Source organism: Coffea eugenioides, chromosome 11 (genome assembly GCF_003713205.1).
Source record: "Coffea eugenioides isolate CCC68of chromosome 11, Ceug_1.0, whole genome shotgun sequence".
Taxonomy (NCBI): domain Eukaryota; kingdom Viridiplantae; phylum Streptophyta; class Magnoliopsida; order Gentianales; family Rubiaceae; genus Coffea; species Coffea eugenioides.
In genome coordinates, this window is record NC_040045.1 from 48,844,378 (window position 1) to 48,856,452 (window position 12,075).

The 12,075-nt window shown below is 36.8% G+C and overlaps 1 protein-coding gene across 2 annotated transcripts; it reads right to left on the minus strand.

Moving 5' to 3' along the window:
- Positions 1-2,181: 2,181 nt before the first annotated feature.
- LOC113751292 lies at positions 2,182-6,786 on the minus strand. Of its 2 annotated transcripts, XM_027295247.1 has the most exons (8): positions 6,616-6,786; positions 4,900-5,740; positions 4,711-4,792; positions 4,569-4,635; positions 3,572-3,757; positions 3,426-3,486; positions 3,061-3,283; positions 2,182-2,463 (listed from the first exon to the last, which is right to left on the minus strand). In XM_027295247.1, exons 2-7 carry the CDS (start codon positions 5,603-5,605, stop codon positions 3,084-3,086), a joined length of 1,302 nt encoding a protein of 433 aa, XP_027151048.1. In that variant the 5' UTR covers positions 5,606-5,740; positions 6,616-6,786; the 3' UTR covers positions 2,182-2,463; positions 3,061-3,083. The 2 variants fall into 2 exon arrangements, with proteins under 2 accessions (XP_027151048.1, XP_027151047.1); XM_027295246.1 differs by lacking the exon at positions 2,182-2,463 and having other exon boundaries at positions 2,733-3,283.
- Positions 6,787-12,075: the final 5,289 nt, after the last annotated feature.

The window sequence follows — 12,075 nt, forward strand, 5'->3', positions numbered from 1 at the left end:
TTTTTTTTTTTTTAATATAGGGAGTATCTCAACTTTGCTAGATTAATATCTCTGTGTCTGTGCACCTCGCCCCCCAAGAATACACAAGCGATAGAGAAATAACTCGAGCACACGATTTGAAACCTAATTAGACTATCCCAAAACCATCCGAGCAACCCAAGGGATATGTGACGTGGAATACTAGTATGGTATAAAATAAAAAATGGAGTGGGCAATTGGAAGGAAGTCCATTACAAATTCAGACAATCAATCAAGTTGCCAGATCATCGGAATCAGAAGTCACCCAGTGGGCACGTGCCAAGTCGGTTGGCGGGCGCACGGCCCCTCGTCATCATCAATTCCTAGGCGATTTCATATGAATCGCATAATCAATGGGCTTCTCCGGGATCTCAACTTTCATTAATTATTGTCATTAGCCAGCAGTAACGCCTTCTTGTACTCTGGATGATTATCAGCACCCAATTCTAGTTCACAACAGAATGAGCAGGCAACTGCTCATCCAATAAAATAAATATAGGGTCTTGATTATTATTTTTTTTCTTTTGATATAATAAATATAGGGTCTTGATTCTTGAATTACTTATAATACGGTCTGGTCTAACTCTAACCTTAGTTTAATACAAGTATTCTAGTACTACTCCTATTACTTACGCCTGCTCACACGTGTAGCCCATTGGCTACGAACACATCCCAAAGCTGTTGCAAGATCTCTCAGATTCTCAACCCAATGCGCGGCTTCTGGCATATGAGTCGAATGGGTATATACTGCCCTTGATTGATGGACAGTTACTTGCATGGTTCTTTCTCTCTTTCTCTCTGATTAGTGACAGCAGCATGTGAAATCTGAGAATGCAGACAGAGAGAGATGGAGCGTCCAATGGATTTGGAGGGATATGAGGTGTCTGTAAGGTTGGCGTCAGTACCTACTACTAGGGAGTCCTTTGCCCAACACCAACGCACACCAAGATAGAGAAAGAAAATGATTACGAACAGACACAATGATGATATGGGAATGACTAAGTCATGGCCCAGTACACACATACAACCCTGCTCTCTGTGCATTTGTGTCCTCAAATATTTATTTTTGGGCTGGTCGACTTCTTTCTGTGTCCCCCTCTGAATTACTATTTGGTAATCAGCTGATATTTGCAGTAATTGTTGAGAATGCAAAATCTTGAAATTGGGAATAGAAATGTAGATCGAGATCGAGCCACCACGAAGAAATCGAATCATACCAATTGGCCAGAAAGGCCAAATTAGCCAAAGTGGCCTCGTTGTTGTTCATTCAATTTGGCCGTGGTCTTATCTCTCTAGCTGAAACTGACTGATTATCATCAGCCTATCCAAGATATGTTCTGGAATAGGGTTGTTCACCAATTGAGCCGCTAGCGATCAAATGATCGAGCCCGAGCTAATTAAGTCGAACACGAGTTCAAAAATATTAAGCTCGTTGCTTCGCGAGCTCGATTTTATATATTTTTTTTTATTTTTTATTTTAATAGTAAAATTACATATATATATCTATAATATTTTATTATTTGTTAAAAAATTATTATTTTATTCATTTTTAAAAATAAAATAATTATTTTTTATTTTTAAAAATAAAATAATTATTATTTTTTTATTTTTTAAGCTCGAGCTCGACTCGAATTTGAGTCGAGCTCGAGTTCGAGCTTCATAAGATTAATTGGAGGTTCGATTCGATTAGGCCAAAACTCGACTCGGCTCGTTTGCACCCCTATTCTGGAGACATGTCTCCTATATTTATTGTCATCCCTGCCAATATAATTGCATTGCGTATTTATGATTCTCAATTATATTAATTGGACTACTTTTATCCGTTCGACAACTTCGCCTAACATTACAAATCAAGCACCTCGAGTCGAGCTCGAGTTCGAGCTTCATAAGATTAATTGGAGGTTCGATTCGATTAGGCCAAAACTCGACTCGACTCGGCTCATTTGCACCCCTATTCTGGAGACATGTCTCCTATATTTATTGTCATCCCTGCCAATATAATTGCATTGCGTCTTTATGATTCTCAATTATATTAATTGGATTACTTTTATCCGTTCGACAACTTCGCCTAACATTACAAATCAAGCACCGCTCATAATTGAATTCCGACTAAAGGAAAAAAAAAGGTCCTAATAATTGAGTATCGAAGAGTCCACACACAAGTGCAACCATGCCATGCCTGTTGATTTTTTAGCAAACGTATTAGTAGAGCATTTGAACACTCCTTGTACTTATATAGGCTTTCATTCCTAGTCTTTATGGTAGGAGTAATTGTTATTCTTCTGGGGCCGCTCTACTATTGCCGCTACTGTGTACGGAGGAGGAAATAATGGATTCAAGAGAATACTTGATTGTATAGAAGCGACGAATCAATGTCTCTATGGATATGTGATTTCAATCTTGGCCTGGAATTCTGCCATACCATCACGGGCATCCCAACAGCGCCTAGTTACATGAAACCATAAAACAAATGGCAAAAAAAAAAAAAGTTGCTTCCATTATATTTTGATTAATGAAACATCAAGGCACAAAATTGTAGAAGTGTGGCACCAAATGGACATACTAGACATGGAAAGATACTTGGAATTAAAATGCTTTCACAATACCCAAGTCAGATCGTGCACACACTTGCTACAACAGAAAGCAAATTTCAATGGCTAACAACAGTGGTGCATGAAGGTCAAGACTGGACACTTCTACTAGGACATCCAGCATTAAGAGCAAAATCTTCAACCATCACCAAAATATCAAAATTATGAAGCTGTATGGCAATATCCAAAAATTTCAATACAACAATAGAAGTTACAACACCAATGGCTAAATACCAAGATCCACTACTTTCACTGCTACGCCTAATTCTTGGGTATGACCACCCACAAGCAAAAACGTTCAGGTGGCGAGCTGGTAAAAATTTTTGTTGACTATTGAGCTCAATTAAACTCTATTGTGTGTTATTGACAAAAAAAAAATCATCACCTTATGCAAGTTTATACCATGGTTTCTCCCCTTAAAACAGAAATCAAATTAATTGCCAAAACTCACTTGAGCAACACCAAAGGGCAGCTTCATACGTAAGAAAATGACAAAGGATCAGTATCTCTGATAGATTGCCCAGACAGCCTGTGGAGCACTCTGGAGTAGAAGCCCCATAAGGAGCTAGTTTCATCAATAGCTTTTTGACCAAATGGATGCTGCTCAATGTGCTTCGGTATATGTTCAGTTAGTGCCAAGCCTTCCAAATAAACTCGAAGATCACCTCCAGGTCCTGCATTGTGTTGCATATTTCTCTAGTAAATTTGATAAGAATAAATAATACAGGGGAGAAAAACCACAAAAAAGGCTATACCCAGAGATGATTCAACAAACATAGGGAAGAAAAACACAGAAACTTGGTGAAAGGTACATACCTAGAGAATTATCACTTGTGTCTCTGTAGCAGTAAGAATGAGGAAATATCCCAGTATGAATCTACCCAACATGGTTATAAAAATTTAGTGCAAAACAAAGAAACTACAAAACTTGCAATAACATCAAAATGGCATCAATGTCTCACAGGATTGAGCAAGGCCTTGTATGGAGAATCATCCACCAGTAAAGTATTTGATTCATCATAATCTCCTTTCTCCCAAGGAAGATCAGGGTAATCTTTTTCCCATAGCTTTCTCAACTCTTTGCAAACCAATGGCTTATGCCTATTTTCTAGTGTTCTGAACCCTGTATCAGTGCACTGGTACATATCCTGCAATCACATTAAATCCCAGTTTATGAGGTTCAAAAAGAAACCGCAATCAAGGGTTCAACAGCAGCATGACAACAGAATCAGCTTGTTGAAAGCTGTGAAATCAGTATACTGGTACGAAATGCAATACTTTCTCTTACAGGTAAACGCGAATGCATGTATTTTCATAGAAGTGTAGGCTAAGTTTCAATTTTTTCAATTCCAATGAGATCAGTGTTACACTGAGATAAACTGAGTAAATATCCACGAAAAGCTTCTCTTTAAACTCTATCAGCAATATCTAGGAATCATCACAAGACTGCACAAATTAGAAGTAAATAAAAGATTAAAGTAAAACTAAATGAGATCACGAAAGAGGGCAACCTGTTATCATGACCGACTTTTATCATATGTACCCTTGTATAGCAGCTAGATAATGACTGACACAGTTGCTAACAAGCAGAACTACAAGTAAAAATGAGGAAAGCTTAAGCAAGGCATAAAAGCAGCTTCTTGGGCCCAACTACAGACAGAAAAAAGAGGCAAGGCTATCACTTCTTATTTATTTTTTTGGATTCTTGTTATTTCCTTCTTGTTTCTTTAACTCATTCTTTCTAGGTTGTTACACAAACTGTTTGTTTATATAACTTTCACTCTCCTCTACAGATTTTTTTTCTTAAAATTGACAAGCCGTGCGCGGGCTGAAATTAAAACTTTGGCCTCAAGGATCAAAACACCTCCCTTTACCATAAACACATCACATTTCTTTAAAGTCAGACATTTTTTGGGGTGAAACGAAACAGCTGGATTTAAAAAGGGCAAGGGCTCTTACCCAACAAAATAGCAACTTATGCTTCAGATCTCCCAACAAGTAGTCAACCACTCTATCAATGATCCTCCTGCATATTATCCAAAAGTTAGTGCTCAGAAAATAACCGGAAAAAGATGCATGTGGGAAGGGGGAGAACACTTACTTAGACCTTGAGGACCAAATTCCAACATCAAATCTCTCACAGCAAAACTTCAGAAAATCATAATAAAAAGGTCTCTTAAAAACTGCAGTAGCAAAAGAGAGAGCTCGTCAGATTTCAACCAATCTTCTGCTCCTCTATTTGGCTAAGGGATGCTTTTTCTGGGCAGCAAAAATAATTTGTAATTCTCACTTGCTCGTCCTGAGATGTGTGTGTCTGCTTTACAGTCCAGTGGCGGAGGCATGACTATATCTGCAAGTAGCCCATTTATATCAAGAATGAGGAGTTTTCTTCTTGAACATACTGGTGATCTTGCTGCCATGTGGCGTGGAACAACCAGTACATTGAGTCCTCCATTGGCAACATTGGAGAGATATTCTGCATTGTTCGCACACTGTAAGGGAGGTATTACTGATTCTTTTGTCATAGAAATCCCAGGCTCTTGATCTGTAGTCATTATTCGGTTTATTGTACCATTGGTTGGTTGATTACATGCATCAGCCAAACTCAGATTTGATAAGATATCTGCATGATCCATGCCTTGGGGTCCATAAACACCATCAACCTTTTTTGTTGCCTTCTGTTTCTTCTTTTTCTTTCTCGTGCACACAGACTTCTCCAAAGGATCTGTGGTCGGCACACTATCTGGCTTTTGGGGTTCCTGAGTCAGTTTGGGAGTTGAATCCACATCCAAATTGGCATCTGGCTTACTACCCTCAGCTTTTGTGCTAATGTGTCCATCCACATTCTGATCCACTTGACCCGCATTTTGTACTACTTCAATATCAGTAGCCTGTCCCTTCCCCCGTTTTCTCCTCCTCCTCCTCCTCTTCTTTTTTGACTCTAGGTTGACTTCAGCAAGAGTTACACCTGAGCTTGTGTCCATCGAGGCTGGCATGATCGTTGTGTCCACACAATACAACACCTTTAAGATTGTTTGTAGCCTCTGATTCCCAAACAAGAGGCCGACTACCAATTTATCTGGTCGTGTGATATGGTATGTTTACACATCACATCCACTTCCTGTTTTGCGCTGAAAAAGCACAATAATTTGAATTCAAAATCAATCTAAAATGAAAGATATGTGATGATTATGTATTCCAACAAGCTAAAGTACTCTCAAGGATGAGACAAGGAACGATAATCAGAAGCATAAAGAAATAGAAACCAACTCTATAACCATACTAGACAATATTGAATGAGAAAGACCTCAATATCAGTATTAAGACCTAGGCAGGAACTGAATTTTTGCATGAATCTTTCCCAAAAAATTCCAGTTAGATCTGGTGACATGATGTCCTTAATATTAACGTCGAAGACGACGCTATCGATATCAAATACACTATTGAATTGACATATTTTGGGCTAAATATAGACTAGTCAAGGTTGACAGCGTCTAAATTCACTGACGCATGGAACACAACAATTAGTAGCAGTAACGAAGAACTTGATTTCACGTACTGAATAAGAATTTCATCACAGGACATATTCTCGTGATGCAATAAACCAGGATTACGTAGTCAACAACAAAATTACCAACACCCAGCTTTAACGATTCTTTTCCAATTGTAAATCAGGCAAATTTTATATAACGGTTGCAAATTACAGATATAACAGGGGATTCTATAATCTACGCGCGCGCGCGCGCATGTCAATATATATACACGTTCGTATGCATACTTCATTATAGACGTAAACTTTGCACGTTGTAGCAGGTTTTGAGAAACGACCAAGATGAAGCTCGGTTATTTTATCCGACTTCAGCCTGGAAAGATTGTGTTAGGAAATTACAGCAAATCCAAAGTCTTTAGCATCTGCTATTACGATTTACGAGTATACAACATAAGCCGCTGGAGTAAATAGGAAGAAAGAGAAAGAAGAAGAGATCGATATTGGTTTGAAACGGACCTGTGGGCTGGGTGCCCGGAAAAGTTGGGCGTCGGCGGCTTGGACTGTAGGGATTCAGTTATTCAACAAGAAGATGGAGAAGCGCGTCGCAGGTTAGTACAACGTGTTTCGTACTCAAAAAAATTTTAGGTTCCCTGAGTTGAGTGGGGTGGTTTTGAAGGACAAAAAGGAAAAGAAGTTGGACTTAGATTAGAAGAGATCATGAGAATGAACCGGGGAGGCAGTTAAGTATATTCCCAATAGAATATGGACTGTCAGGGCCGCTAAGGTAATATGCCTATTGTATGTAGTACACAACACAAACAAACAAGTTTTACTTTTATCAGAAAACAAACCAAACCAAAAAAAAAAAGATAGATAGAAACATTTTCATGCTTTTTTCATTGTTTCTATTTTACTCTTTTATACTGTACTTCTAGTATATTTTAGTGTTTGGATTGCATTTTTCAGGATTTTTTTGTAAAAAAATTACTGTAGCGATTTGATGTATGTGAGAAAAAAAGATAATAGGAAAATGTGATCACGGAAAATGACGCAATTTTTCCGCGAAAAATGGCTTCATAACAACAATTTATTTTTTGCATTATCTATTCTTTCTTTTTTAAAAAAAAAAATTCTAGTGGTTGTACAAACTAAAAGAGAATTGATTGCACCGATTTATAACTGCACTGCAAGAAAGCATTTGCATTCATTTGCGGTGACAATAGATGAATCTGAGTTATTGGCTACCACAACCAATTTTGGTTTTGCTAACAACTTGTTCGAAAAATAATTTGTCAACTTCTCTAATATATATATATATATATATATATATGTTAACCTACTCCAATTTCAACCTAGTAAAAACTATTTGACTCAACGACTTGGGGAAAAAGACAAATTTATATGAAAAACAATCAGACACGACCATCTAAAATTTGGAAGAGAGTTGATGTAGGCCCATTTCCAAAACAAGGCCGTGTTCTAATTAGGCTCAAGCTTAAATTTGACTTAAACAAGGCCACATTAAGTTCTGGAAAAGGGTGCAGCCCATAACTTATTGAAACCGGATTCAAACAAACATTTTCAATTTGGTGGCGTAGAGATATGTCATGTTGAGAAACTGCAGAGTAATAATAAGGTGCAGCTTTGCAGAAGAAGTGCACGTGTAGTTAATCGTAAGGGTAAGCAAGAAGAGAAAAGAAAGAGAGGCTAAGCAAAGTTCCACGAGGAGTCCACTACGGGAATGAACGTGAGAGAATAATGAACGGTGGTTGATGCATCTCTCTGTCTTGCTGAGTGGTCCACTCCTGCAGAAGGCAAATCACCAAAAATGGTGGTGGTCCAGTCCATTCCTTTCCTCCGACCACCTACCTAGATCATGCAGCAGTTGATCGTTTCAAAAAATGGGGAAAAAAAAAAAAAGAGACGAGGGGTTAGGGTTGGACCTCTGTTCAAACAGAGAAAAGTGATAAAAAAAAAAAAAAAAAAAGGTCGACGTTGGTGCTCACTGATTAGCTACTACTCCCAAATAAAATCATGTTTGTTTGGGAATCGTCTGATTAATTAGTCATTAGTAATGTGCACTCTTAGCAAAATATTCACACGAAAAATCCTCCAGGTCAAGCCAACGTGAAAAATATATCCCATGTAGATTGCGAGTTTTTTTTTTTAAAAAAAAAAAAGAAATTACAGTGTGACGTTGTATGTGACAATATAGAACTAATTAAAAAAAATTGCATTAACACGAACATTAAACTCTCAATCAAAACGGAGTCCTGAAAAATATGCTACGGAGATGTCTGTATGAAGATACGTCCCGGTCACTTCGCATAACACATACATCTCCAATCACAACCGGCCGCGCCTGAGAATTCCGAAGGTGCCACGTTTTTTCCTTGAAAAAGAGAAAAAAGTTTTCCTAGGATCAAGTGCAGGAATCCAAGCACGGCCGTCGTGGATGCACATGATTGATGGCCTTTTCTTAGCAGCAGTAATTTAGTAGTACTAATTATCAAGTGATGCGAATACGTACGCATTAAAATTTTGGAAATGCCATACTATAATAGTACTAATAAAAGCCAATTGGGTGGACGCCCCGTTGCTGAGGATCTCTGTCAGCCATCCGGACGGATTGATTTAGAAAGATTTGCTGCTAAACTAACCGAAAGCGGCGGAGTTCAATTCGTGTACGGAGGTGCAACATGTGGCATGGGCTCAAAACTCAAAACTCAAAAGTAGAGTTGAAAACATATATTTAAATAGTGAAAGTAAAAATAATCATCAGTAGGTATAGGTACCTCATGCCAATTGCCAAGCCATCCTCTCGTATCATATGAGCATTTAAAAGTAGGAAACTAAAAACCACTGCTGTCCACCTTCCCTTAAGTATGCGTGTGGTATGTGGCTTAATTGGCTAGACAAGAAAAGTGTCGCCAGACTAGTCAAATTTATTGGAAGCAAAGAAACATGGCCTCCAAATTCAGGAAGCTTTTAGCACTTTTCTATACGGTGGCTGCCTCTCTATACACTCCACCGTATGGGACCATGCATGACGTGATGTGCATCCTGCGGCCGCCTTCGCTTACCTGCTCCGAGGAATATTATGCTTCCCATCTCAAAGAGGGACCCAAAAAAATGAAAACGACGGGGAGGCCGGGGTTGGCGTGGCGCGGCACATTGATTGGGTCGACTTGCTTGTTTATTGGCCATCCCAAAGTTACCACTTCTTCTGGGCTCAGAAAAAAAATAAGTTACCACTTCCTCTTTGTGGGCTACGCTAGTATGTGTTCCTCTTATGAAAAATGGCTTTGATAATTTGTTACGGTTTTGACATACATCAAGGTGGTATGTGTTCTAAACATTTTAAAAAAAGGTCGTATGTGTTCTCCTATTCAATATCCATTAAAAGTTAATGAATCATGAAAAATACGTGTCATTCACATTGAGTGCAACAAAATTTCTAAATCCTTGTATTTTACTTCCTCCGTCCCATTCTGATAGTCTTAATTTTTTTCTCACATAATTTAATTTTTAAAAAAAATTAGTTAACTTTATTCAAAAAATAAATATAATCTAATGTTTTTCTAAAATACCTTTACATTAATATTAATAGTACCACTAATCACTATACTTTAACATTAATTATAACAACAATAATGATGGTATATTGCACCGTTCAAGACATATATTAAAGCAGTTATTGATGAAAATGTTGGTTGTATTAAATAAGATAGATTATATTTATTGATAATGAAGTATATTAAATAAGGGTATTTTAAAAAAATAAAAAAATTATTATATATTTTTAATTGAAACGTGACCTATAATTTGAGATGAATGAAAAGAAAAAATAACGCTATCAAAAGTTGGACGGAGGAAGTACGTGTTTTTTCTGACTTAAGTCTCATCTCACCTTCTTGGCTTCTTACGGTGTTTGGTTTTTGTTCAAATGCTCGTGACTTCTTCAAACGTCAGCTAAGTGACTAGAAAGTCAGAAGCAGCAAAACAAGGGAGACTTTATCAATGAGTAAATTTTTTATACACAAACGGTATATACAGTATCACGGTTTGGATATATGATACACATGTAAAATTTAGATTTCAAATTCAAATTCGAATTATGTCTTGTGAGTCTTATGATGAAAGTATATACACTTTTAATGTATAAAAGATTAATCCTTTATCAATAAATAAAAGTCATTGCGCGCACGATTTCGTGCAAATTTTTTGGTTGTTTGTCAACCATAACCGTAAGTTTGTACAGAGGTAAATAGTCACGCAACTCTTGGTAGAGACGGGATCCCTCTAGTCCACATGGGCCCTCCTTCAGTGTACGCTAGCTTAAGTGTAAATCTTGATCATTGACAAAAAAAAAATTTTGTTTGTCAGTTTATATGCATTTGCATTTCGTTTGAATCCAAATTCTTAATGTGATAAAAACCACTAATAATCGCAACACAGCAGTGTGATTTTGTGGGTATTGACATAAATTTTGCTTAATCTGTTCCATTATATGTTGGGAAAATTCTATGAACCTTGCATGAAATTATTTTTTCCAAGTTGTATCTCTTAATGATGATATTGAGATTGTTACAATCTAAAGCTTAGAAAAAATACTCGCTTTATTGTCTAATAATAAATTTAACCTCATAGTATAATATCAAAAAGAATTACAGAATCTCTCGATATCATATACTTGAAGTGCACGCATGGACCACCGTGCTGGTATTGTACTTCATGTCCTGGGCCTGTGTTTGTTTGATCCCATTTCCCAACTCCTACCTCATACTTGATGCTTCATCTTATGGGACCCCACAACTTTTGGAACAAAAAAATTAACAAAAGTTAAATTGAACAATTTAAGGAAAAAGATTAAGTACACTATAGACGTACTTGTACTTGTACAGTTGGTACTGAACGAGGACCAACAGGAAAATCATCCATACAAGTCATTTTTCTAATCATCCATACAAGTCATTTTTCTTTCCCTTCCGACATTTATAGCTAGTTTGGAAGGGTGGAAATGAAAAGAAAAGAAAGGTTTTGAAAGGATAAGAGAGTTTTTCCATTGTTTGGGAGTAAAAATAAGAAGGAAAAGAAAAGAAAAGGAAAGATTTCACCTGCCTCCGTCTTTTGGAAAACTTTCCGCCCAATTTTGGGCGGAAAAAGAAGGAACGGACGGAAGTTTAAGTCAATTTTTCAATATGACAAAATTACCCTTAAAATCCTGATACAAAACATTTTAATACCCGATGAATCCGTCCACTTCAAAATTATCCATTTTGTTGTGTGGTTGTAGTAATTGTTAACTTGTATCAATTGGACCTACGTGATCTTAAAGTTCTTGACACAAGTAATATACATCTTTTATTCTATAGTTTTTATTAGATTGCAGTAAATGACCAAATCTACATTAATTTGTTTAATTCATATTTGTTTATAGAAATTGTATATTTGTAAAATAATTTGTTTGAGTATCTTTTCCTTTCCTTTGCATTCAACTCCCAAACAAAATAAAATTACTCACTTTCTTTTCTTTCTTAAAACTCCCAAACAACTTAGATAGAAACTTTGATCCTTTCTTTTCTTTTCTAACTTATCATTTCTATTCTTTTCTATTCTATTATAAACTCCCAAACTAGCTATTAAAGAATCTTGCATGATTCCACCCCCGCGTTCCTTAAATGCCCCACACGACGGAATCGTCCACAAATAAAATCCAATTTGGAACCTCGCCCAAATATTCAACTTTTACTGTTCAGAGAATGTGCAAATATTAATATATCTGAAAATTTGAAATAGTTAATCAGTAGATCTGACGATTGAAAATATACCTGAATAAAGTTTGAGAACACGTGACATTAATTAGTACTCTTAAAGTCACAAACTGATTTTAAAATGCATGATGTCGACAAGCATAACCGCCTTTGCCCTGGACAAAAATTATGCCGGACATTAATTACGACGCTGCGTTTCTTT

Bases quoted from the DNA above. Each gene is read 5' to 3' on its own strand.
- LOC113751292 (XM_027295247.1), bottom strand. From the start codon at position 5,605: ATGCCAGCCTCGATGGACACAAGCTCAGGTGTAACTCTTGCTGAAGTC. The intron at 4,793-4,899 runs GTGAGAATTACA...TTGCTACTGCAG, and splicing joins ACACATCTCAGGACGAGCAA to TTTTTAAGAGACCTTTTTAT. The intron at 4,636-4,710 runs GTAAGTGTTCTC...GATAATATGCAG, and splicing joins ATTTGGTCCTCAAGGTCTAA to GAGGATCATTGATAGAGTGG.